This window comes from Callospermophilus lateralis, chromosome 15 (genome assembly GCF_048772815.1).
Source record: "Callospermophilus lateralis isolate mCalLat2 chromosome 15, mCalLat2.hap1, whole genome shotgun sequence".
In the NCBI taxonomy this organism is placed as follows: domain Eukaryota; kingdom Metazoa; phylum Chordata; class Mammalia; order Rodentia; family Sciuridae; genus Callospermophilus; species Callospermophilus lateralis.
In genome coordinates this window covers 22,417,378-22,444,665 of record NC_135319.1, presented here as the reverse complement: position 1 = coordinate 22,444,665, position 27,288 = coordinate 22,417,378, and the positions used below count along the sequence as shown (strand labels likewise).

The following is a 27,288-nucleotide window of genomic DNA, read 5'->3' as shown; positions in this document are numbered from 1 at the left end:
TCTGTGACAGAGAATGTGTTTAACTCAACACTGTGCTGATGCCTGGGCCAGACAGTGTGCTGGGCCTGGGGATAGAGAAGTGAATCAGAGAGATCAAGCCCCTGCTCTCCCACGGCTTGGAGTACACATCACAGATCACAAACAAGCACATCCATCTGCTAAATAACACATGAGCAATTGATAAAGAGCTGTATTTCCCCTACCCCTGATCCAGTCTGTTCAAACATGTGGATCTGTTGAGCAATCTAGGCAGTTCCCCTTGGCTTTTCCACACTCTTGAGTAATAAGAAATTGCTTTGGTTCCTTTAGTTACATAAAAATCTCATTCCAGAGTCAGCATTTTCATTGAAGACAGAGTGGGGGACAGAAGAGCAAAGGGCACAATGCACTCTTGGCTGCTTCTGCTGAAGAGGTGATCAAGACTGGCTTCTTCTTGGAGCTTTTTGCATCAATGTGCCCAGTTCAGAAAGAGTTTCATTTTGCTGGGTGTGGTGTTGCACATTTATCATCCCAGGAACTTGGGAGGCAGAGGCAGGAGGACTGGAAGTTCAAGGCCAGACGGGGTGAATTGGTGAGACCCTGTCTCAAAATGAGAAATAAAAGAGGTCTGGGGATATAGCTCAGTGGTAAAGCATCCCCAGATTTGATTCTCAGTACCCCCCACCCCATCCTAGTTTAATATCTGGTCACAAATCAACAGGAGTTGGGAGTATAGCTCAGAGGTAGAAAACTTAATATGTACAAGGCTCGGCACTGACATTGGGAGAAATATGAAGAAGGTATTGCAATGGTGGATGTGAAGAATTGCGTGCTATGATACAGTGCAAACAATCTTATATTTTGGAGTCAGATGATATAGAATCTGGGCTGACACTTATTTATTCAGTTCTTTTTAAAAAAATTGTGACAAAATTTACATAACATAAAATGTATCATTTAAACCATTTTTAAAGTATGTTCAGTAACATCAACTATATTCATAGTGCTGTGCAACCATCACCTCAATCCAGCTTCAGAACTTCCCATCATTCCAAACTGAAACTCTAAACCTATTAAACAATAAGTCTACAAAACTACCTGGTCTGTCCATCCCTGGTAAGCAACATTGTCTTTCTGTGTCTAAGTATTTGACTACTCTATTAATGGGCACCACAGTAGAGTTGATAGGAGGAATAAATTATAATGTCCTATAACATAGTAGGACAATTGTGGTTGACAATAACTAATTGAATATTTCAAAATAGCTAGAAGAGAGCATTTTCAATATTCCCACCAAAAAAATGATGACAGATATGGCGACAGATATGCCAATCACTCTGATCTAATCATCACACATTGTATATATGTATTGCAAGATCACTCCGTATGCCATAAATATGTATAATAACTATGCATCAGTTAAAATTAGAATATGTTTGAAAAAAGAATTTGACTAATTACAGCATAGAAAGTGGAATTATATGCTATATTTTTTTTGTGTCTGCTGACATTTATATTTACATCTGAACGTCAAATATAAATAATATCTATCTTGTGGGAACATTTGGTGTTAGAGAACCACTTAGCATAGTTCTCTACATAGCATTTATCTTCAAAAATGTTTGCTTCATTTAACTTGATGTATTCGCTAGAGGTGAAAAGTACACTGATCAAGGGCAGGGAAAAGAGTGTGCCTCCACTCTGTACCCTCTAGAGGGCAGGCAAGAGCTTTGCGCTGACCCGAGCAGAGGTCTCGCGAGACTGTCAGAAGCGTGGCGAGAGGCGTGGGAGGAAGGTTGTACTCTCGCGAGAACTCTGCCTTTGGGCTCAGGACTTGTGTCCGCTGGTGTCAATCCAACCAGAGTACCCTCGGATCGTCCGGAGAACCTCTCCGAACTGGTAAGAACTGGAATAACTGGCTGGGCGCGCACGTCTCCTTCAGTTCTCACTCCGCGAGCCCAGCGGAAGCCGGATGGTAGCTGGCGTGCTGGACCTGGGTCTACCCTTCCTGGTCGCCCTTTCCTTCCGCACGCCGGTCTAGGGCCTGTCTTCTCCCTCTGGACACGCAGGGTCACTGACCACCTCATTCTGTCTGCCTGCGGGCTAAGCCTGACCTCCTCTCCCAGACCTTAGATTCGCCGGGCCCCGGAGCCACCTCCTTCTGGCTGCCAGTTGGCTGGGCCTGATCTCTCCCAGACTCTCCACTAGCCGGTCCCGGGACCACCTCGTCTTGCTTTCTCGCGGGCTCCCAAATCCTTGATATGCCAAGTCGGCCACCTCCTCCTCCCCGCCCACGGGTTGGTTCTGTTCTCTCCCAAACCCTCGACCCATCGGCCCCAAGGCCTCCACTTCTTGTGAGGCAAGGGCCTGTCTTCTTCCCTCCCATCCCACACGTGGACCTCGCGGTTACCACCCGCAGCCTGGAGGCAGGGAAGATTTGTTTCCCCCTCCCTTTCCCTACAGACACTCCTGGCCGCAGGGATCCACCATCTGTTCCTGCTGGGTCGCTTTACCCCAGCTTCAAGTGTGACCAGGCGGGGCCTGTTTTCTATGCCAGAGCGCAACCATTTCCAAGGGATTGTCAGGTGGAAATGCAAAAAATGTGGCTCTATAAGTGCAGAACACAGTGTTACTTAACGTCCAAATAATCCCAATAATCTGGAAAAGTAGCCTGATTATCTCCCTTTTACAGATGAGAAGTTGCTCATTCATGATTCATAAAACTGGCAATCATTTATTCAGTGACTTTATGCTGAAGCTAATACGGATGTAGAAATGGGGAGGGGGAAGGACACACTTCTCGCTTCGATAGAACTAAATTTTTGTGATGGGAACAACAATAATATAGTCTTAAGTGCCATGGGATATGACAGGGGAAGATATGATCAAGAATGACTCAAGTCAAGGGCTGGGGTTGTGGCTCACTGGTAGAGTGCTTGCCTAGCACATGTGAGGCACTGGGTTTGATCCTCAGCACCACATATAAATAAAACAGATATAATAAAGATATTGTGTCTGTCTACAACTAAGAAAAAAAAAGAATGACGGAGAGCAGAGCTTTCTTTACCGGGCCATTTCTGTTGTTGTTGTTATTGTTTTCTAGTTAGATAAGATTGACCATCACAACTACTTTCGGATGTACTTAATTTTCTACCATCTATTTGATAATTTGGAATATGTAGGACTCTTGAGTTACCACCTTGAGTAAGGATGGGATAGGTTCATAGTTGACTCACTTCTTCAGTGGAATCCTAGTGTGACATTTCTGAACTTTAAAGTACATCAGAATTATGAAAGAAAACTTATCTTGCTGCTTCAGTGAAGGGAGATTCATTTACTATCTGTGGTCAGAGGAGTAACTTGATTTGCTCTTTGCCTTTTTTGGGGGGGGGAGGATGGGGGATACTGGGGATCAAATCCAGGGGTGCTTTTCTATAGAGCTTCCCATCCTTTTTTTATTTTTTATTTTGAAACAGGGTCTTACTGAGTTGCTGAGGCTGGCCTCAAACTTCCTATCCCCCTGCCTTAGCTTCCTGATTGCTGGGATTGCAGGCTTGTGCCACTGGACTTTGCTCCAAAGATTTGCTCTTTTAAGGATTTGCTCACTTGTATAATTGTTCAGATAAGTAAATGAGATAACGTGTAAAGTCTAGCACAGTAACATTCCTTACATTCTATTTCTCTTTCCCCTCTTCCATAGAGCCTTTGCCCTTGGGTCTCTAGAGGATATTCTAGCTGTTTAAAGTTTTATTATAGTTCTTGTATCAAGGAATCTTTATAATTACATTATTCCCTTTGGGAAAAGAATTATTTCAAAAGTAGAAAATCAAATTGAACTATGTAAGGAAAGAAAAGGAAGATGTGTTTCTTAAAGGGGGAGGGGATGTATCTTAAAATTACACAGGACGGTATACTCTTACCCCCATTTTATTATATCAGCACAGTTGTCGGGGAATCTCTAGAACCTCTGAAGCGGTTTCATAAAACTCCATAGGCTATTTCTGATACATAGCCCTTCCTCCACTTGAGAGTCTCTTGGTTATTGTTTTCTAATACTTTCCTACATGGTGTTAACATACTGGAAGGCATTCAGAGCCAGTTGCTGCTGCTACTGATAGACTTTTAACCCTTAATCATTATTTCAAAGAATTAGTATTTTTTCTTTATTATTGGTGAGTCCCTGATACAAATTCTTCTCTAAGTAGCAAGTTCATTTACCCTTAGGGAACACAGACCAAGGTAATTTAGGCCCTTAGATACTTGTTGAATGAATATATAAAACCTTAATACTTAAATGATCTCTTTAAAATAGCAGGTGTGGCTGAGGGTGTTAGACCTGGGATTAAATCTTGGCTCCTCTAGTTGGAAGGTTGTGACTGCAGGTAATATATTTAACCTTTTCAGTTTCATTATTTTTTAAATGATTATAATAATACTCACCCTAAAGTGTTGTGAGGACTAAATGAGATAATATGTAAAAAATTGAAAAGGCTTTTCACAAAATGGCTATAGGTAAATCCTGAATTCATTCATGCAACAAATAATTATGGAATACCAAGAGAAAAAGAGACAAAGTTCTTGGTACTGTGGAATTTACCATCTAGTGTTTTCCAAAGGAGGGTCAGAAAATAAATGGTTTCTACATGTCAGATGGTGATAAGTACAGTGGAGAATAATAAAGCATATGAAGGGGTTGTGGACAGAAGTCTTTTTAAAGTATAGGATGGTGAGGAATGGCCTGAGAAGATGACCCTTGAGCAGACCGCTGAAGGAAATAAAGGCTTGGTCTTGAGGATATCTGGAGGAGAGTTCAGTGGTCCTATGGTAGAAGCATCCTTGTTGTGGAAGAGCAGCAAGGAAGGGAACTGGAGTGGAGGAGTGGGGAGCAGTCTGAATGTTTCTGCAGGATTCCCAGAGAGATGATGGTGGCATATTAAATTGATGCTAAGTACATAATAAAATGTCTTCATTATCATATTGCATTCTCTGACTAAAAGTAATAAAGATAGTTAATGCCCATGTAGCTCCTACTATGTGTCAGGCACTATTCTAAATACTTTACTTGTGTTAGTCATTAACTCTTTCCAAAAAAGTATACTCAGCTTCAGAGAACAGAGACTTGTCACTATTCAATACATACCTGGAATATATTACTGATTCAGATGTGTATTTACCAAGCCATCAATGACAATAGGGGTGAATTTAGGGCCCCAACCACATACTGGGTAACTTCAAAAGGCAGGCCTTATGTAACTATAAGTGCCTATAAAAAGGAACCAGTTAATAGCTATACATTGGGTTCAGTTCAGTTTCATGAGAGAACTGTAGATATCCATGGCATTTTTATTACTTTTCCTGTGACTTTTTAACCCTTCTAAAATTTTTGTCCAAGGTTTCCATTTTGGCTTTGTTTTCATTATTGGAAAATATATTACTTAAGCAAAGAATGCATATGTACAATGTGGACGCTTAGCCCATAAGGAGGCCATGTTGACCACTTTTGCTTTGGTGAATAGCATTAATAGTAATGTATCTCTATGTTGTCAGTTACAGGAGCTGCCATATAATTTTTCTCAGCTTGTCTTCTTTGATTCTTGAATCATAATATTATAGTGGTCATTTATAAACTTACTGTCAATCCTGCAATAACTCAAATCCCAAATATGTCATATACATTCCCTAAATTAGATAGATTACCTGGCAAGTGAACAAAGTAATTATTTTGAGGGTGTTCCTTTTACTTAACTTCTGGCATAAATGACTCATTGTATGCTTTTAGCCATTCTTATCTCAAGTTGTCATTCTGATTTCACTTGACTTGATTATTCAGTTGAATCAAGCTGTTCCTTGGGGGGCTAGGAGTGTGTTTGGGGACACTATTGAGTCTTAAGATTCCTCTTACCTAGCATTACGTTAAAAGTGGTCTACAAATGTGACAATTTAGTTTAGTGATGGAGTAAAAAACTGACAAAATAGGATAAAAGGTTTTTGCTTGATTGTCAGTTTAGTCATAGGTAAAAAGCTAAGTCTTAACACTGGCCAATTACAGCTTTCAAGAGAACATAATATCAGCTGTGTTTTGTCTTATTTTGACATTATTGCTAGTCACCCACTTGTTTGCTTCTGTGGGGGAAAACCACAAGATATTTATTGTATTTACAAGGGATAAAATGATATTATTTTTATGATGATAGTAAGTAACATGTTTTCCTATCCATGACTATTTTAGGAAAAGGAGTTTCAAACTGAAGACAGGACACCACCCCTATTCCAAAAGCTAATCAAACTTTTGTTAATGTCCTGAGGATTTTCTGCGGTAATGCAAAGTTGAGGGGAGAAAATTCAATTTGGCTCTAAATACAGTAAATATTTCCCTTTAACTTACAAACCTGTTGCCATTTGTGAATCTGTGGAGCTGACCTTGAGTCTGGCCCGAAAGACTGTTTTAGCAACTATTGTGGGATTGTGGTTTCAGTGTCAACTTGCCAGTTTTGTTTGAAAAAGGTAAATAATATTTGTGCTAAAAACATTTTTCCTTTTCTGAAAAACATTTTTAAGTTAATATTATAGGCCTCAGTGGGGCAGATTATGTTTGAAACAGAAATATACTATACTTTTAAAAAAATTATAAGATGGACACAATACCTTTATTATGTTTATTTATTCTTCTGTTTTGAGGCTCAAATCCAGTGTCTCACACATACTAGACAAGTGCTCTGCCACTGAACTACAGCCCCAGTCCTATACTGAACTTTATAGTGCCTGATCTGAACTTGAGCATTCATTTAGCATTTATTCATCCATTCATGAATCAAAATGTAGTGAGCTTTGTTGAGTTCAGGGCTAATGGTTGTACACCATTCTTTTTAGTTCGATTCAGTAGTTCATGTAGAATGTGAAGAGGGGTGGAAGTGTTAAGGTGCCAATCCTAGGCTGTCTTTTTACCATTAAAGGTATACAAAGCTATAAGATAGGGTCTCTCAGGGAGCTCTCAGGTCAAGGAGGCAGACATATAATAATATGAGTAATGTGTTACAGGGGTCATGTTGGAAATCCATGCAGATTACAGTGGGCACAAAGGGAGCAGTAAAATTATTGAGGAATGAGGTATAATGATCAGGAAAGACTTTGTAGTGGTGGTGACTTGAAAAGTAGATAGCTAGGGAGAAGTAAAGGGACTGACATTGCTGGCAGGGCTGGGAGAGCCAAGCTGGACAAGATAACCAGATTGGATTATATGCATGAAATGCCTAGAAAGAAGGAATTCTTAGTTTACTAAAGTGTAACTAATGTCAAGAGCTAGAGCAGGACCACACCCTGATCTGCTGTCTTGATGTCAGTGGTGTATTAATAAAGTAAGAATTTCTTCTTTATTATATTTTTTATTTTTTGGTACCAGGGATTGAACTCAGGGGTACTCAACCACTGAGCCACATCTCCAGCCCTATTTTGTATTTTATTTAGAGAGGGTCTTACTAAATTGCTAAGTGCCTCACCATTGCTGAGCCCAGCTTTGAACTCCTGATCCTCCTGACTCAGCTGCCTGAGCTGCTGGGATTACAGGTGCTCTCCAGGCTGCCCGGCTCCTTTATATTTGATAATGTCTGAACTGTTATCCTAGAAACTGTGAGCTCTGAGGTAGAAATGGTGAACCAGCTGTTCATCTGGAATCTGAGGGGTGCTTAATAAGAGGGTGTTTACCCTCAATATTCATTCCCCTCTGGTGTTTTTTCATATGGTTTTGCTTTATCCTTACCATTTACAAAAGTAACTTTGTATGCATAGACATATAAAAACTATTTTACATTTAAGAAATTGAAAGGGAATGACAGTGCTGTCGAGGTTACATATTCTGGCCTGATTGGTTATGCAAGGTTGTAAGGATTAGCTGTGGATAAAAGGGAAAACTAGAAGTGCCAGTACTATGAGCCTGATAGTCATCAAACAGGCAGTACAATATGCCAGGCATTGCCCTAAACATATTACATATAACCATACAATTCTCATTGAGTCCAGTATCATCCCCATTTCACAGATGGGGAAACCAGGGCACAAATTGACTTACCTAAGGTGAGGTAGTATCTAAGTGGTAGAGCAAGGTTTTGTGCTAAACCAGTCAGTTTCAGAGTCTATTCTTTTTTTTTTTTTTTTTTTTTTGACGGGGGAGGATATCAGAGGTTGAATTTAAGGGCACTCGATCACTGAGCCACATTCTCAGCCCTGTTTTGTATTTTATTTAGAGATAGAGTCTGACTTGATTTAGTGCCTCGCTTTTGCTGAGGCTGGCTTTGACTTGGGATCCTCTTGCCTGAGCCTCTCAAACTGCTGGAAGCTGCTGGGATTACAGACGTCAGGCAGCGCGCCTGCCAGAGTCCATTCTTTTAACTGCTCTAACTGTCTCTCCAGGTAGGAATGCCATGTTCACTAAACTATTTCCTACATGTGGAATTGTGCTTGACACCAGGCAGGTGCTTAGTCAATGTCTGCTGCAAGAGAAGCATCCATGAGGCTTTGAGGCAGTACTAGACTAAGGCTGTGTGTGTGTGTGTGTGTGTGTGTGTGTGTGTGTGTGTAAGCGGGGATAAGATACAGACACAGAGACAGACTGACATGGGTACAAACAGATTTGTTAGAGGTGAGGGGAGGGGATGTCTGAGAGCTTGAAACAAAAGCCCAGGACTGAACCCCAGATGGGCGAACAGTGGTAATCTCAAGTTTCTGATAGTCCCACGTTTGCTATTTCTCTGCCGTGATTTACAGCAGGATCCTTAAAACAAAGACGTTTTAGCTCGGATTTGGGGCTCGGAGCAGGTGGAGCAGACCAGGAAAGGGGGCTGGGGAAGAGCCCTAGCGTCTTTAGATCTCAGAGGCAAAAGCAAGTGGAAAACTGACAGAGCTCTGCGGTGCGGAGGGCGCGGCCCACTGGGCGGAGCCTTCTGCTCGCCCGGCGTGCGTGCTCCGGTTCGTCCGCTGGAGGCCGCGCGTGACGTGCGAGGGGCGGGTCGCGGCAGGGGCTCGGGGACTTAGCACACCCAGGCTGGGCATAAAACCGCTTCTTGCCCGCGAGGTAGCTGGCTGGGCCGGCATCTGCTTTTCGAGGTACGTTGGCAGCCTAGGGGCGCCTCGGCCCCTCGGGTCGCCCTCGCGGGCTTGGGCCGGCTCTGTGAGGGGCGGCGCGCTTACAAACTGGTGACGGCTCTACGGCTAGGAGACCGCGGGACGGGCTCCTCGGCCGCTGCTCTTGGAAAGGGCACCGGGAAGCCTAGAAAGCCGCTTGAGTCACTATTGCTCTTGAGCTAGAAACGCCTTGCTTAATCCTGCTGTTTTCTAATTTTTGTGCTAGAAAAGACCTAAATTTAATTCTACTATTAGATGGTAGAATTTTGCGGTCAGTTTTCAGCTACTGCTTCGGAGAGTTGCAAAGATTGCTTGCTTGCAGTTACTTATACCTTTAGGTATATCGCAGAAAGTCCTGAAGTGTTAACACAAATCTTAACGGTATCGTACGGTGAACTAAGTAATGCCTTGTTTAAATTCTCTTGAAACATTAACGTTTATTTTGTGGTTTTTTAAAAAATGGCGGAGACACAGGTCTTGAACTTCAGTAGCTACTTGTCTTGATAAATTTAAGTGGGTTGGGAATAGGGTAAGATCTGTGTTATCTTTGAATTAATGAATTATGATTCAAAACTTTTTAAAAAAATCTGTCAGAACAAGTGAAGCCAAAAAATCCCAAAGTAAAACTGAAAAATATCAATTATTGTTTTTAAATTTATAGTTGTTGTTCTCAAAATTGTACAGTTTAATGTAGATGTACAGTTTAATATAGGTTGTCACATCAAAATAACCAAATTGGCGATTAGTAATTCGAATCTAATAATCCACGGAACACATAGGTCTCCTGTGGATTGATTCTTGCAGGCTTGACCTTTTACCAGTGATTCAGATGCCAGGAAAATAAGTAAAAAGTGAATTTTTTTTTTTTTTTTTTTTTTTTGGTGTGTTGGGGGGTGTGTCAGATGGCATAGGGGGCAAAGAATGTCAGAGCTGGCAAGTGAGGTAGAGATTACCTAGTCTAAACTTTCATTCATGCACAAATGAGGACTGAAGCATCTTTGATAACCTGTAGATATTTGCTCTGAAGGCCAGTCTCTTTCTTCAGTTCTTCCTACTTGGTACTAGTACTTGGTAATGTTTTGATTATTCTGAGCTTATTATGACATTTGTGGTATTTTTTTTTTTTTAATGGTGTTTTCTAAGACAGGTGGTTCTGAGAAACTGGCTATAATTTATTGAAAACTATTATGGAAGTTATTGATTTATTAGTTTTTTTTTTTTTTTTTGGTTACTGGGAATTGAACCCAGGAATGCTTTACCACCAAGTCACATCCTCAGCCCTTTTTTATTTATTTATTTTTTGAAACAGGATCTCTAGAAGTTGCTGAGGGCCTTGCTAAATTGCTGAGGCTGTCTTTGAAACTGTGATTCTTCTGCCTCAGCCTCCCAAGCTGCTGGGATTACAGGAGTGTACCAACTTGCTGGGCTGGAATAGTAATTTTAAACTCTAATGTTGGCAAATAGTAATTTATGGGTGATAATACTCTAAAGGAAGAAAGTGTCCACCTTGGGGAGAGATCCCAGGGCTAGATCCTGGAAATTTTAGTTCTGTATCCAAATCTTACCCCTTGTAACTGTGGCCTTTTGGAAGGGTCATTTAAACTGTGTGGGCCTTTGGAATCATATATGAAGTGTGGACCGTGTACTAAAGAGATAGTTACAATTTTTTCATCTTTAATTATTATTAGTAATGGTAGTGCTGATGAATGAACCTAAGGCCTTCAGTGTGCTCTGAATGTGCTGTATCACTGAGTTACACCCCCAGCAAATTTTTTCCTCTTTAAATTGTGGTTTGTGGGGGACATGAGGGTTGGGGCTTTTTGGAAATTTTATGGTTAAACCATATGATGATGAGTTATTTTCATTTGTGATTAGTTGCTCAATTCTGATTCCAAGATCTGGGACTTCATAACTGGATTTTTGGAAAGCACTGTCTAAGTATGACAGGTATTATTGGCAGAACTCCCCTTTAAGGAAACTCCAGTTTCTGTTATTTGTTTGAAGAATGTGTCTTTCTTTTCCTCTCCTTTATATTTTCCTCCTACTCTAAAACTTAGGGTAGGGAATCCTTGAAACAGGGAAATTTTGGAAAGCACTTAACTTTGACTCAAAAAGGGAACATGTAAGGCAGTCCTCCTTTGAAGGTGATAGGGCAATAGTTTGGATTTTGAAGGTGAAGATAAAAGACACTGAATTTTAGAATTAGAGCTAATCTTTGTACAGGCAAGGAAACAGAAGCATGCATACTTGGTGTATATTAGTGGGTTTAGACTATTGTGTTTTGCCATGAAAACAATTTGCCGATTGCTATATTATAGAGTGAAAGACTAGATGAAGAGGTGTTTATTAAACAAGTACCATGTTGTTACATCTGCAAGTCTATATTGTTATCCTCATTTATGAATTAGAAGTTAGGTTCAAAAAGGCAAGGTACTGATAAATAGCTAAAGGATTCTAAGTCCAGGCCTCTTCATGTGAAAGCTTTTACCAGTTTCAAAGCTGCTTTCTATACTCAACAGAAGGAGATTCCCAAGGTCCTTATCACTCGGTTAAACCTAAAACAAACCTAAAAATAACTGCATTGTTAAGAAGTGACATGAGTTCTTGGACCTGGTGGCATATGCCAGTAATCCAGCAAGTTGGGTGGTTGAGGCAGGAGGATCACAAATTTGAGGCCAGCTTAGACAACTTGGCAAGACCTGTCTCAAAAAATTTTATAAAAAGAGGGATAGGGATGAATCTCAGTGCTAGAGCATCCCCAGATTCAACCCCCAGTGTTGAAGCCCCTATCTATCCCCCCTTTGCCCCCCCCCCCAAAAAAAACCCCATGATTTGCTGGAGTTGGCTAAGTGCTCAGAGACAGATAATGTCTCACTGTAACTACACTGCAGCCTTCTGTGTGGAGAATAAAATAAAAATTACAGATCATTACACTGGACTAAGTTCCTGCATACCCCAAAACCAGACTAAAAGTCAAAATGGAGTCATTCACATTAAAGTTTCTCATCACCAAATTGAAATTAAATTGTTAACTGATGGTTACAAACTGTCAGGATTAGAGACCACAGCTAAATTTCCTGAGGTCAGTTTTAATTGGCATGATAATGACATTCTCTCTGCTTTAATCCTTACACAAAAGAAGTAACTTTAATCTCATGTTAATTAATCAGTCATTGTTCTGTCTTCCTGTCCCTGCCTGACAAGGAGCATAACCTAGAAATGGCCCACCTGGTTTTTCTTTTCTTTGTATGTTCTCTGTATAAAACAAACTTCTTCTGTTCAGCCCTTGGGAGTACTTTTTCTGTTTTATAGAATGAACTGTTGCCTAATTCTAGAATTGGGGGCAAAAAGCCAATGAAGATCTTTAAATGAAATTGTTGATTTTTTTTTTCCTTTTATTGTTGTTGCCTTCATTTTTCTTTCTTTCTTTTTTTTTTTTTTAAAGAGAGAGAGAGAGAGAATTTTTAATATTTATTTTTTAGTTCTCGGCGGACACAACATCTTTGTTTGTATGTGGTGCTGAGGATCGAACCCGGGCCGCACGCATGCCAGGCGAGCGCGCTACCACTTGAGCCACATCCCCAGCCCTGCCTTCATTTTTCTAGAGGAAGGTGAGGCCCACAGTGATTAAGTTACTAGATCAGGGGGTCTCCAGCATACAGACAGGTTTGGCAAATTCTTAACCATCATGCTTGCTATGCTGTTTCTTGAACCTGGAACAAATAGTGAATTATTGTTGAAAATGATCAATGTGAGCTACTTACCTTATGCAAATCTCTATTTCATAAAGCTAGGTCAGACACCAATTCATATGATTTAAGCTCACCCGAGGGGTGGGGTTCTTCATTTTAGATCTGAAGGTTTCTTTTTCATCACAGTACAAGAGGGCAGGCCTTTCTTGGGATCAGGAGTATGGAAGCCCCACAGGAAGGAAGAACAGCCATAGTTGGAAAAGGCCAAATATACTAGGACTGGCCCTAAAGACATGAAACAGATTTTTATAGTGGCTGACAGTGAGCTCTAAACACCCTTTTTCTAACAAGATGACTGTTTTGAAGATAGCATTCATTTTAATTTGGGGGGGGGGATGTGTGTGTGGAAAAAATGGTTTTGTAACTTATTTTTGTTTTTTATTTTTAATTTTTATTTTTTGGTACCAGGGATGGAACCCAGGGGCACTCAACCACAGAGCCATGTTCCCCAGCCCTTTTTGTTTATTTGAGACAGAGTCTTTGGAAGTTGCTGAGGCTGGCCTTGAACTTGTGATCCTCCTGCCTCAGCCTCCTGAGTTGCTGGAATTACAGGCATGTGCCACCATGCACGGCTAGTTTTGTATCTTTAATCTCATTTTATGTTCTGTGCATGGATGATAAGGAGAAAATCCAATGTGTGTACTTATCCATGGTCTGTTCTTGTGTAGTTCCACAGTGCTTGTGATTTTATCAAGAAGACTTGCTTTGGGGATCTAGAGATAACAGACTACACTGTATGCATTTGTGTTTGCCTTCCATTGTCCCAGAGTTCTAAGGTTTTTGACAATGTGAAGCAACCTTTTAACTTAATCTTACTTAATTTACATACTGCCAGGAAATTGTGGCATTCCACACAGTGGTGAAGATCTAAGAATGGGAAATTTGATGCAGCCAAAGACAGTTATTACATTTGAAAGACAGCTAAACATGTCTTAGGGCAGTGTGAATCACCTTGCAAGTAATTCTGTCTTCTAACCTTTCAGTGTTTATCTGTGTTAGGATTTTCAAAGTCCCTATAGTGTGTACCAAATACATACTAATGCCTGGGTTTCAAACAGGCCACTGACACTATGAAAACAGGCTGCAAAGTTAGCTGCAGCTGGTGTTTTCAGGGTTAGAAAGAATTTTTGCAGAGACTTCTGACAAGTCCAATTGAGAAAGGCTTTTCTTTTACAGATCATTTTGGGGAAACAGATTGAGGTAACAGAATTAGCAAGGGGAAGTTAGAAATCTTCCTGAACTTTTGAGTTTCTTGTAGGAACTTTCAAGTTCCTGGATCTGAATCTTTTGCTGAGATGGTGGAAAGAAAATCTGTTGGGCTGTGTCTTCCCATCAGTTTCTTTCTTCTTTTCTTTTTTTTCCTTTTTAGATATACGTGACATTATAAAGCATTTTGACATATTTTACATACATGGGGTATAACTTTCCATTCTTGTGGTATGGAGTTACACTGGTGGTGTATTCATATATGAACATAGGAAAGTTATGTCCTATTCATTCTACTCCATCAGTTTATTTCTGAGTTTGGGACTTACTTGCTTTTGTCTCTAACCATCTTTCAGTTAAGTACCTGGTCTGAAACCTATTCTTAAAGGTGTAGTCAAGACTAATCTAAGTTCCCTTTGTCTAAAATGGGTAGCCAGCCATTTGGATGACTTCACTGGGCAGGCTGCTGTTCAGTTTAAAGCTGTCTTCTCTAGGGTTATTCATTGCTTTTAGACTGTTAGAAAGTTCTTTCATGTATTGTCTAAAATGTCTCCTATTAACCACATCACATGCTTTCACCCTGGACTGTTCTGCACAAGTTTAATTCTTCTGTTCGACAGGTTTCCAAATATTTTATTTATTTATTTGTTTCAAATTTATCTTTTTATTCTAATTTGTTCTATATGACAGCAGAATGCATTACAATTTATATTACATATATAGAGCACAATTTTTCATATCTCTGGTTGAATATAAAGTATATTCATTTATATAAAGTATGAAGACCATTTGTGTCTTATATTCTCCAGCTCCATTCATTTACCTGCAAGTGCCATGATTTTATTTTTTATTGCTGAGTATTATTCCATTGTGTATATATACCACATTTTCTTTCTCCATTCATCTACTGAGGGGCATCTAAGTTGGATCCACAGTTTAGCTATTGTGAATTGTGCTACAATAAACATGGTTGTGGCTGTGTCCCTGGGGTATGCTGTTTTTAAGTCTTTTGGGTATAGACTGAGGAGTGGAATAGCTGGGTGGAATGGTGGTTTCATTCCCAGCTTTCCAAGGAATCTCCATATTGCTTTCCATATTGGTGGCACCAATTTGCAGTCCCACCAGCAATGTATGAGTGTGCCTTTTCCCCCACATCCTTGCCAACACTTATTGTTTGTGTTCTTAATAGCTGCCATTCTGACTGGTGTGAGATGAATCTTAGAGCAGTTTTGATTTGCATTTCTCTAATTGCTAGAGATGTTGAACATTTTTTCATATATTTGTTGATTGATTGTATATCATCTTCTGAGAGTATTTCATCTGTTCAGTACCTTGGCAACAAAATGAAAGTAAATCCCTATCTCTCATTATGCATGGATCAAAGACCTAGGTTTAAAGGTCAGAGACACTATGCCTGTTAGAAGAAAAAGTAGGCCCAAAGCTCCATTATGTCGGATTAGACCCCTGACTTCCTTAATAAGACTCCTATAGTGCAAAAATTAAAATCAAGAATCAATAAATGGGATGGATTCAAACTAAAAAGCTTCTCAGCAAAAGAAACAATCAGTGTGATGAATAGAGAGCCTACATCTTGGGATCAAATTTTTACCATTCTCCTCACACATCAGATAGAGCACTAATCTCTTAGGGTATATAAAAACTCAAAAAGCTAAATACCAAAAAAAAAAAAAAAAAAAAACAGGTTTCTAAATATTTGAGAGCAGTTATCATGCCCTCCCAGAGATGTCTCTTATCTAGGCCAAACAGCCTTCCTTTCTGGAGAAATTTTTCATGGTTTTGAAACCTTTTATCCTTTTCTAAATGCCCCTAGGTTAAATTCCCCAGCATTGCAAACAAAACAACAACCCTCCAAATTACTCCTTGCCTTTTCCACCCAATTTTTGCACCTCATTCAGTTGCAAAAAAAAAAAAAAAAACAAACCCAAAAACCCACCATATTGTTTTATGAGGTTTTAACAGCTGCATAGAGTGTTTTGGAATATGTTTCTGTTAAAACCCCATGTTAGCTCTAATATGCTCTCATCCAAATATGTAGGAAAAAGAGTTGAGTAATTAGGGAAAACAGTGATATGCCTCTTAAAAACATTTAAACTGGCCTTGGTCCATTACCCTTTGAATACTTTGTAAAAATGTAATCTTATTGTTTAATTTGGTTGTACTTCTATTTAGTCCGTATTTACTTTGTCTCCAAGCATGTCACAGAATCTTGCCAAAAATCTTTCTGTCACCTGGGTACTTAGCATCTGCTGCATTATATCTACTGGCCAATTTGGTGAAACTATACAAAAGGAAATAACTTTGGTATCACAGGGCTAAGTGAACCCATTCTGGGCCACAGTGATCACTGTTTACTTTTTCCTGGTTTTTAGAAATCATCTCTTGATTCTAGAGTTATGCAGGATGAATATCAAATTAGTCTTCCAGGGGCTGTTGTCAAGCTTCCCTGACACTCTTCTATGGGCCTTATTATATAATTGTGTGTTTTTCTTTATACTTTTCTTCCTTGTCTCCCCTGAGTTTTTTAGAGAACCTTCTGTTTTTAACTATACCAATTTCTATAAGTACCTCTTTTCTATGAGTCATTTGAAATTATTTTGTTTACATTTGTATTCTTGAGTGCTTTCTAGCTGCATAATTATTCTTAAATTCTTCATAAATTAAAAAATTCCACCTAAAAGAGAAAATAACAAAATTACAGCTTCTTAATAAACTTAGGCGAATTTCAGTTCTAAAAACCTGTATTCTAAACTCTAATTATTGATTAGCAGCTTATTTTTTAAAGTAACTATGGAATCTTCAACACATTTTAGTCTAAATCTGTGAAGAGGAATACATGCTTCATATGACTAAATAAATGTGTATTATGAATGGAAACATACTCTTTTCTCCCCCTCTTCCAGGGCTTGAACACAAGGGCTTTTGCATGCTATGGAAGCACTGTATCACCAAGCCACATCCCCAGCCCAGCAACTTATGTTCTTTTAACTTTTTAAGAGATATGTGTTCTGTTGATTAGGAGGACTACCAGTGTTGTCCCCCCGCCCCAGAAGTATCTGTTCACATGTAAAGTGTCACTAAGGGAGATTTATATAATTTTATAATAGGAACAGAGATGGGAAGGGAGGAGGCAGTATTTATTAAGAGTATCCTGTGTGTTGGGGTCCTGTGTTCTGTGTTGGAGGCAATTCAAGTAGTTAGTAATGGGAGCTGTTTGGAATGATCATTTGAGCAATGATTGATTTTGGTTGTAATTACAGTGTTACTTGGATTTTTATTTTTTTCTTTCTTTTAAAGGAATAGTGAGCAGAATGAATACCTCCCAGGACCAGAGCAGCTGCTCCAGTAATAGAGAAGCCCTTTTGAGATGTAGTGATGCACGGAGGGACTTGGAGCTTGCTATTGGTGGAGTTCACCGAGCTGAACAGCAAATTAAAGATAACTTGCGAGAGGTGAGATGTGTGCTTTTCTCTTGTCTGGACTTCTAACATAGGGCGGACTAAAACACAGCCAAAGACTTGGCTTCTCAGTGCCAACAAACAAATATCATCCCATGCCTTGTATGATCTGCCTAATCTCAGCTGCCTGCATATCGATTTAAAGGAGAAATAGGCAGATGCCAGAGTCTGAGAAATCCTCTACCACTCCGGAGAATTCCATTCAACATGTATTTTTTAAAAATTTTTAAAAATTTGTTCTAATTGTTTATACATGAGAGAATACATTTGTGCACTTTGATATACATAAATGGATTATAATTTCTCATTTTTCTGGTTGTACATGTTGTTGAATCACATTGGTCATGCAGTGGTATATGTAATATATGTAATAATATCTGTTTCATTCTATTATTCTTACCCCATACGCCCTCCCTCCCCCTACTCTAAAGTAACTCCCCTCTAATCTAAAGTAACTCTGTTCTTCTTCAAGCACACACACCCCATTGTGAAGTAAGCATCTGCATATAGACGGTTTTTTTTTTTTGAATTGGCTTATTTCGCTTAGCATGAGTGCCTCCGGTTCCATCTATTTACCGGCAAATGCCATAATTTCATTCTTCTTTAATGTTGAGTAATATTCCATTGTGTGTGTGTGTATATATATATATATGTGTGTGTGTGTGTGTGTGTGTGTGTGTGTATATACATATGTGTGTGTGTGTATGTATATTTATCACCTTTTTTTTTAATCCATTCATCTGTCGAAGGGCTCCTAGGTTGGTGCCATAGCTTAGCTATTGTGAGTTGAGCTACTATAAACATTGATGTGGCTGCATCATTGTAATATGCTATTTTAAGTCCTTTGGATATAAACCAAGAAGTGGGATAGCTGGGTCAAATGGTGGTTCCATTCCAAGTTTTCTGAGGGATGTCCATACTGCTTTCTATGATGGTTGCACCAATTTGCAGTCACACCAACAATGTATGGGTGTACCTTTTCCCCTACATCTTCACCAACACTTATTATTGCTTGTGCTCTTGATAATTGCCATTCTGACTAGAGTGATGAAATCTTAAGAGTAGTTTTGATTTGCATTTCTCTAATTGCTAAAAATGTTGAACATTTTTTCATGGATTTGTTGATCAATTATATTTCTTCTGTGAAGAAGCCCGTTTATTGACTAGGTTATTTGTTTTTTTGGTGTTAAGTTTTTTGAGTTCTGCTGGAGATGAATGCTCTGTCTGAGGTGCGTGTAGTAAAGATTTTCTCCCATTCTGTAAGCTCTCTCTTCTTCAGTTTCTTTCTCAACTTAAATTTTTGATACTTTTCTGTGTGGTCTCCATGACAGGCACTGTCATCAGTGAAAAATAATGAGGGGAGCAGGCAGTAGTTTGCTTAGCTGTACCCTCTTGATGTGTTAAGAGTAGCACTTCAGTATGCCCCTGTCTCATTTTAACTTATTGGTCCCATTATTTTAGTGACATAGTTCTGTAAATGACTTTGTCATTTGGAAGTCAGAATGAAATCTGTTAGTTCCAATAGTAATCTGTTGGTGAGTGTGTAAAGTAGTATATGGCTTTGAAATATAACTTTTTTTAACTCAGAAAAAAACAAAGATTGTCTTAAAAATTTTTAAAGTTATTTAATGTGGATTCTCATTTATAGCTGTTTTGAGTTTTTCTCTTGGGATTTTGACATTTAGCCCTCAGGTGACTCACTGCTGATGCTCTCAGAAACATTTAGTTTACAATTTTACCTACTGACCACCCTAATTGGTCTTCTTGCTATTGACATTGGTGACACATGTCTTTACTAAATTGGCCTGCTGAAAATGAATTGCTCATTCTGTAGGTAAGGAAAGACATAAAGGCCACCTATGATGCTGAGGACCAGAGCAGGTGTTCCAATGATCTCTTTTACTGATAAACTTGTGAAGTCATATGTTTTAAAAAGTATAGGAACTGTTTACTTTAGGACACCCAAAATAAACTTGATGTTCTTAGAGGCAGGAGTATTAAAGGAAGATTTTAGAGTTGAGGTGTAACCTTTATGGCTATAATTCTTAAACTGGGGTTTGAAAGAATTTGTGGGTCCATCAGGGGCCCTGTTGGACTTATACCCTGAAATTACAGGCCAAATATTTAGTATGTATAGTTTTTAGTATATGTGTGGTTGGTTTGTTTGTTTTGGTTTTTTTGGAGGGAGGCGGATCATTCCTTGAATGTCACTAGATAATCGGAAGGATCTGTGACCCACAAAAGTTAAGAACCTCACTGTTCTGTGGGAGTCATCATTTTTTGGATTGTAACACAAGTGAAACTAACATGTATGTTTCCTAGGTGAAATCTCAGATTCATAGTTGTATAAGCCGTCACCTGGAATGCCTTCGGAGCCGTGAGGTATGGCTGTATGAACAGGTAGATCTCATCTATCAACTTAAAGAGGAGACACTTCAGCAGCAGGCTCAGCAGCTCTACTGGGTAAGGTGGCTCCCTGACTAGAACTGATTTGACCATGGTTTCTTGTTTCCAGACAATATATTTCTTGTAATTCAATGTTAATATAAGTCAGATAAAAGTTTAATCTCAATTCCTTTTTAACTTGGATATACCTGGTACTTTTAGTATCATTTTGATTAGACGGTTTCATTTTTCTTACAGTTATTGGGCCAGTTCAATTGTCTTATCCATCAACTGGAGTGTACCCAAAATAAAGATCTAGCCAATCAAGTTTCTGTGTGTCTGGAGAGGTAAATATCCTTATTTGTTTTGACTTTTGGCTCTTTTGACATAGTAAAAGAAAGTCAGTTTTGTAACTCCCAGCTTATGTTGGTTTTAACTTTTTATCTTCATTCTCATAATATGATCATCCTGTCTTTTATTTTAATGTTACACTTGTTATATGTGATTAAACCATACACAGTCTGTTGAGTTTATTAGAAAAGTGCAGCCATTTAAAATTACTCACAATTTGGCTTTTATTTTAGAAGCAACTGAAACAGATATTGTATGAAAATAGCCGAATTTTGCTTATTTTTTCCCCAGATTGGGCAGTTTGACTCTTAAGCCTGAAGATTCAACTGTTCTGCTCTTTGAAGCAGACACAACTGCACTGCGTCAAACCATCACCACCTTTGGGTCCCTCAAGACCATTGTGAGTAATGTTGACCTCAGATCCTTTGTCAGGTGCTTCTCAAGTATGCATCCTCACAGATGATCTTTCTTAAAACAAATTACAGGGCCTGGGGGTGTGGCTCAACTGGTAGAGTGCTCCCTTAGCACCTTTGGGACACTGGGTTCGATCCTCAGCACCACATAAAAATAAAATATTGTATCCACCTAAAACTAAAAAATAAATATTAAAAAAAGCTAAATTACATATTTACTATATGAATAGTGGCTTTCTTGAGGCGTTAACCTTCAAAAATTGAGAAAGTGAGTTCTGATAAAGTCAATAGAGCATTAGGCTGTTAGTTTGTGGAGTGCTGTTGACTCATTAATAATCTTTGGAATTAATCTTGCATCTCTAATTGTTTTGCCATATTTCTTATAAAATTGATGGCCCAAATGGTCTTTAATAAAGACACGAGTGTAGTGTAATTTGCATCTCATTAAAAGTAGCAATACTATCAATTCTTGTGAAGATTTGATGGAATTCTTGTCTTCATTTTATAGCAAATTCCTGAGCATCTGATGGCTCATGCTAGTTCATCAAACACTGGGCCCTTCCTTGAGAAAAGAGGTTATATCCTGATGCCAGAGCAGGTAAAATGTCATTTATTTCTAGTATTTGGATTACTATTATTTGCTTTAGATTGTGATCAAATAATTTTTTGTGGCGGTGGGGGCACTACTATTTATTTGTAAAATGTTATCAGTGATAGTTTATGCAATTGACTAGTTTATGAATAGTTTACGCAAGTGAAGCATTAAATGTCAAATAGAAATTTGATTGTTATATAGGTATTAAATAAGAAAATAATTATGGTATTGATTCTTTATTGGGGATCCGTTAATTCATAGAGATGATGTATTTTTAAAGGCAATGTGAATTAAAGGTCCTGGACATCTGAGTTGAGAACAACCCTACAGGTAGTTACAGTTCTTATTTGAAAATTGTGAAGATTGAGGGGGAAAGGCATGTGACTTGCTCAGGGCCAGTAGCAACCCAAGACTGGATCTCCTGCTTTGCTGGTGTATTTCTGTTGCATTTGACAATCCTTGTTAGGCAGCAAAGTTTTGTTTGTGATTAGCAGAAGTCAACATCCAACAACACAACTGTACCTCTCAGTGAATGGCTTCTTGGAAGCAAACCTAACAGTGGTCGTCATGCTTCTTACCTACCTAGTACCAACCTCCAGGACTGGCTCACCCAAAAACAGACCTCAGAAAATAATCAGGTATGTTGCTGTCTTCATTGTGAAGTAGATATAGTAGTAAACCAAGTTAATTACTAACCAATATTATCTTATAGTATATGATTGTAATCTGGAAAAACCCATATACTTTTTGAGGGGCACTGGGGATTGAATCCAAGGGCTCTCCCCTCAGCCATTTTTATTTCTGATTTTGAGACTAGGTCTTTCTAAGTTGCCCAGGCTGTCCTTGGAACTTGTGATCTTTCCATCTCAGTTTCTTGAATAGCTGGGGTTGCAGGTGTATGCTACCTGCATATGGTATATGTCTGATTGGACATATTCTTAATTTTTAATTATAACGGTGACATCTCTCAACTATGGATAGAAAGTTAAGAACATAGCCATTAGCTTTAGCCGGGCGTAGTGGCACAGGCCTGTAATCCCAGTGGCCTGGGAGGCTGAGACAGGAGGATCGTGAGTTCAAACCCACCCTCTGCAATTTAGGGAAGCCCTAAGCAATTCAGTGAGACCCTGTCTCTAAATAAAAATACAAAATAGGGCCAGGGATGTGGTTCAGTGGTCAAGTGCCCCTAAGTTCAATCCCCAGGACCCTGCCCCACAATAAAGAATTTGTAAAAATATACAGCTGGGCCTAGTGGCACACACCTGTAATCCCCAGTGGTTTGGGAGGCTGAGGCAGGAGAGTTGCAAGTTCAAGGCCAGCCTCAGCAGCTTAGTGAGGCCCTAAGCAATTTGCAGAGAACCTGTCTCAAACTAAAAATGGAAAGGGCTGGGGATGTGGCCGTTTTTAGGTGCCCCTGGGTTCAATCTGTAGTACCAAAAAGCAAATGCACACAGTTCCCATATGAAGAGATGTTGTAATGTTTTTGTTGATATACTCATTTTTCCTGTGTATACATTTATTTTTCAAGTCTTTTCTGTAAATCCTGTTTTTGTATTTTTCCCCTCCAATATAATATTGAATATATTTGTTATTTTTTTATTTTTTATTTTTTTTGGTACCAGGGACTGAACCCAGGGCATTCAACCATTGAACAACATTCCCAGCCCAATTTTTATATTTGATTTAGAGATAGGGTTTTGTTAAGTTGCTGAGGCTGTCTATGAACACACAATCCTACTGCCTCAGCCTCCCAAGCCTCTAGGATTACAGGTGTGCGTGCCACTGTGCATGGCTTGTCATTTGATTTCTTCTGTGGAACCTTTGAATAAATTCTTAGAAACTACATTCCTGTATTTCAATTCAGCATACTCTTTAAGACTTGATACATATGGCCAATTTGGCTTTCCAGCAAGGTAGTAATAGTCATCTTCCTACTAGCAGAGTATTCAGAGTAACTGCTTTCATTTCCTTTGCCTGTTTTTGTCTTCCGTATTCATAAGAATATTACTACTAGCTTCTCTTCTATCACATATGCCACAAATTCTTAGTTTAGCTTTTTAGAACTACAGAAAATATTTTTATGTAGTCATGTTTTAATAATCCAAACAGAAATCTCTTATCATTAAATTTGGAAACATTGGGCAAGACAGTAAATATGCAGACAGAATCCCCAAAACATTCATAATTATTCTGGCAAACTAATGATGTGTACTTCTTGTATAGACCTCTGCAAGAGCCTGCAATTTCTTCAGTAATGTCTGGGGCAACTTAAAGGGCTTAGAAAACTGGCTCCTCAAGAGTCAGCAACAAGAAGTTTCTGGAAAACCAGGTTACCAAAAATTTAACAGCCACTCAACTCCCAGTTCTTTCTCCATTGAAGTTGAAAAGGTTGAAGATCTAGAGCTCCTTGATCAAAATGAGATGGGATTGTCTGATTGGCTGGTGTCTCCCCAGGAACCTTGCAAGTTGGAGAAACCTGAGAATGGCAGTCATGAAACCAGTGAAAAGTTTAAGCTCTTATTCCAGGTCTTCCAGGAGCCTTACAGTGTGAATGATTGGCTTGCCAGGCCTGACTCTTGTACCAACTGTTGGGGCAACCAACCTAAAGGTGTGGAGATTGAAAACCTGGGCAGCCTGAAGTGCCTGAATGACCACTTGGAGGCCAAGAAACCACTTTCCACCCCCAACATGATTACTGAGGATTGGCTTGTTCAGAATCATCAGGATCCATATAAAGTAGAAGATGTATGCAAAGCCAATGAGCCATGCACAAGCTTTGCAGAATGTGTGTGTGAGGAGAATTGTGAGAAGGAAGCTTTGTGTAGATGGCTTCTGAAGAAAGAAGGAAAGGATAAAAATGGGATGCCTATGGAACCTAAACCCGAGCCTGAGAAACATAAAGAGTCCCTGAGTATGTGGCTCTGTCCTTCCAGAAATGACATAACAGAACAAGCTAAGGCACCAAAAGCAATAACTCCTAGAATTGCCGATTCCTTTGAAGTCATAAGGAACAGTTCCTTGTCAAGATGGCTCATCAGGCCTTCACGCAAAGAAGGAAGTCCCAAGGAAGTGCCTAGTACTGCCGACAGGGCTGGCAGACAGAAGCTTAAAAGCCCCTTTACTACTTCCTGGTGTCCCTTTAACACTGCTGACTGGGTCTTGCCAGAAAAGAAAGTGGGAAACCTCAGCCAGCTATCTTCTGGAGAAGACAAGTGGCTACTTCGAAAGAAGGCCCAGGTAAGATGACATCAAAATTGCCATTTGAGTTTTACTTTCTTACCTCTAAAACTTGCACATGGGCCAGATCTTTAAAATAGGTTAAATGCTAAATTTGACAGCCATGTGTTCAGAAGGACTTAATAATTATTTAAACTGAATTATTTGTGCTTTTCCCAGGCCAGCTGCCATCCTGCAGTAGAGAAAACCCAGCCTGATTTAGGGTAGAAATAATAGTTGTCATCTTTACTCTTGGCCAATATTTACATTATTACTTATATTCGGAAAGTGAGTTAAGTTGGTCTCGTGCCTCCCAGATGACATGAAACAATAGATATTTTTTTCTTCTTGCAGGAAGTATTTCTTAACTCACCCCTTCAAGAGGAACATAAATTCCCTGCAGACCGTTATGGCCTCCCAGCAGTTTGTGATCTCTTTGCATGTATGCAGTTTCAAGTTGATAAAGAAAAGTGGTTATATCGAACTCCTCTACAGGTGAGTATATGCTACCAGTGTGAATGTTAGATTAATAGTTTTTTATAAAATGTTTTATAAACTAAAGTAGCTGTTTATAAAATGTTGTTTTATGAATTCACACTTTACTCACTGAACCATATATTTATAAGGGTGGGAAGAGGAAGAGCGCCTAAAAATTTCATATTGCAATTGAATTTGCTTTGTCAATCACTAGTTGTAATTGAAAATGACCATTTGAGATATAAGTGCTGGGAATTCTTAAATCTCATGAATTCTAATAGCTTACTGAGAATTGAGTTGGTTTTAAGGTGAGGAGAATTTGCTTTCATTCACCAGTAGAATGACTTTTTATCTGTGGACTTTTCTTTGCAGATGTGAAGGAATAGACTACCATAGTCAAGCAGCTTCTCTGCAGATTATCACACATCCATGAACTGGTGACTGCAGCTTGCCAAATCATCTTGTTCCTTGGTCTGACCAGCTTAGTTTCTCATAATTTTGAGCTAGCAAAGAAAAATTATCAAAAGTTATGAGTTTCTTTGTAAAAAAGAAAGAGGCTGTTTGTGGCTGTTTTTTGATGCTGAGGTTATTCATTTCCTTCTGATAGAAGTATTCACTAAATCTGCCCCCACACTACAAATGCAGCATTTTAGTGGATAGGTTGTCACCAGCTTCCACAGCTCCTTAGATTGGGTTGTTAACTAGTACATAAACACTGTAGTTTGAGAAGTGAATATTTCTGTAATCAAAGTGTGTTGATGTATTCTAAAGCTAGTAAACTTCCCTAAACTTTTGATTGCCCTTTAGACGCTTCTCTTGCTGTGGGTTTTCTATTAGTGGTCTGAAATGATTGTTCAATTTAATCAATATATAGCATATTTCATATAATTAACCTTGCCAATAGTGATTTTTCTTTACTCATCAAAATATATTAGTAATCTTGACAATTTTTGACATTAATTACCAGATGTTCTGGCTTAACATGAGTTCTATACTATTTTTCTTCATTTGAAATTCATCTACTGCAAATTTTGCCTTTATTCCTGTGGATTTTAAAAGTACCCAGTGAGATGTTTGAGAATTCATTATTATTTAAAGACCATTTTAAGGATAATGCAAGCCTTTTTTCCAGTATTCTACAAACCCATATGCTTTTTGAGCCCCAGTGTTGACTAAGTAAAAAGTCAAGACATGCTGAAAAAGTAGTACTTGAACCATTCATTACCCTAGGGATTACTGGTGCATTCTGTGTAAATGGAAGCTGAGCTTGACATCTGGTGCTTTTGATTAGGGATAAAGTCAATGTCCTATCATTTTTAAGCACAGCATTCCTGTACCTCCAAATGTATGATGCAGTGAATTTTAGTGCACAGGCCATTTTCAACCCTTGTGCCTTTATGGTGTTTATTGAAGCTTTATGAAAACTACTGACATTTTCTCAATATTGTTAGTCATGCCCAAGCTTTAGTTTCTCTGTAGAAGAGATGGAATTTATCTTTTAAAATTCTCTTGAGGTCTTAGCTGCATTCCAGGCTTTATTTAGAACTATTACACTTCTAAACTGCCTATGCTATTGGAAATACTTGTGGGGAAATTTCATGGTTCCATGACAGTGCCATTTAGCATCATGGGAATTCTTTGAACCATAGCTCAGAAGGGCCTTATATTATTTCTTCCTGCCACTAATGAATGATTATGTAAGTGGTAGGTAAAAAGAAGTCTTTCCAGTATCTTAGGTTGCAGGCAGGTAGTTTCTTTTTTGAGGTCTGACACACTGTATGTTAAATTATCAAAATGTAATTTACATTAATCACTATGCTAATGAGTATGTAAAACATTCTTTTGCAATGATGCATTTTATACCTCCCCCATTAAAAGCATAATAGCCACACCACAGTTGTATGTGTGTATTTGAAAACTATGTTGCAAAATGAGCTATCATGTTTGTAGGCGGTGCTGAGGATCGAACCCGGGTCACACGCATGGCAGGCGAGCGCGCTGCCGCTTGAGCCATATCGCCGGCGAGCTATCATGTTATATGTGATAATTTTTGGTTGGGTACAGCCAAGAAACAACTGTTGTATTTACTGTCTATATAAATTATGAATCTTAAATTAGCAAAGAATAGATTATTCCATTTTCAGCCTTTACTTGAAAATTCTTCACATTTACTTTTTAGAACTGGAATTTCATAACTAAGATACAGTGCTTTTCTACATTTCCTTTTACTACATTTACTCCCAAAAGGCCAGGTTTTACTTTTTCCCATCTTAGTTGATTAGTATTTACTTTGTAACTGATTTCATATTATGGATAACAAA

The 27,288-nt window shown here is 38.9% G+C and overlaps 1 protein-coding gene across 3 annotated transcripts; it reads left to right on the top strand.

The window, feature by feature from the left end:
• The first annotated feature begins 1,769 nt into the window (after positions 1–1,769).
• On the top strand, positions 1,770–27,034 carry Ncoa4 (nuclear receptor coactivator 4). Of its 3 annotated transcripts, none has more exons than XM_076834868.2 (10): positions 1,770–1,878; positions 17,370–17,524; positions 19,853–19,993; positions 20,174–20,262; positions 20,558–20,666; positions 21,188–21,277; positions 21,766–21,912; positions 23,498–24,511; positions 24,845–24,985; positions 25,340–27,033. In XM_076834868.2, the coding sequence occupies exons 2-10, from the start codon at positions 17,384–17,386 to the stop codon at positions 25,343–25,345; spliced, it is 1,878 nt and encodes a 625-aa protein (XP_076690983.1). In that variant the 5' UTR covers positions 1,770–1,878; positions 17,370–17,383; the 3' UTR covers positions 25,346–27,033. The 3 variants fall into 3 exon arrangements, with proteins under 3 accessions (XP_076690983.1, XP_076690984.1, XP_076690982.1); XM_076834869.2 differs by having other exon boundaries at positions 21,769–21,912; positions 25,340–27,031; XM_076834867.2 differs by lacking the exon at positions 1,770–1,878 and adding an exon at positions 8,995–9,078 and having other exon boundaries at positions 25,340–27,034.
• The last annotated feature ends 254 nt before the right edge of the window (positions 27,035–27,288 follow it).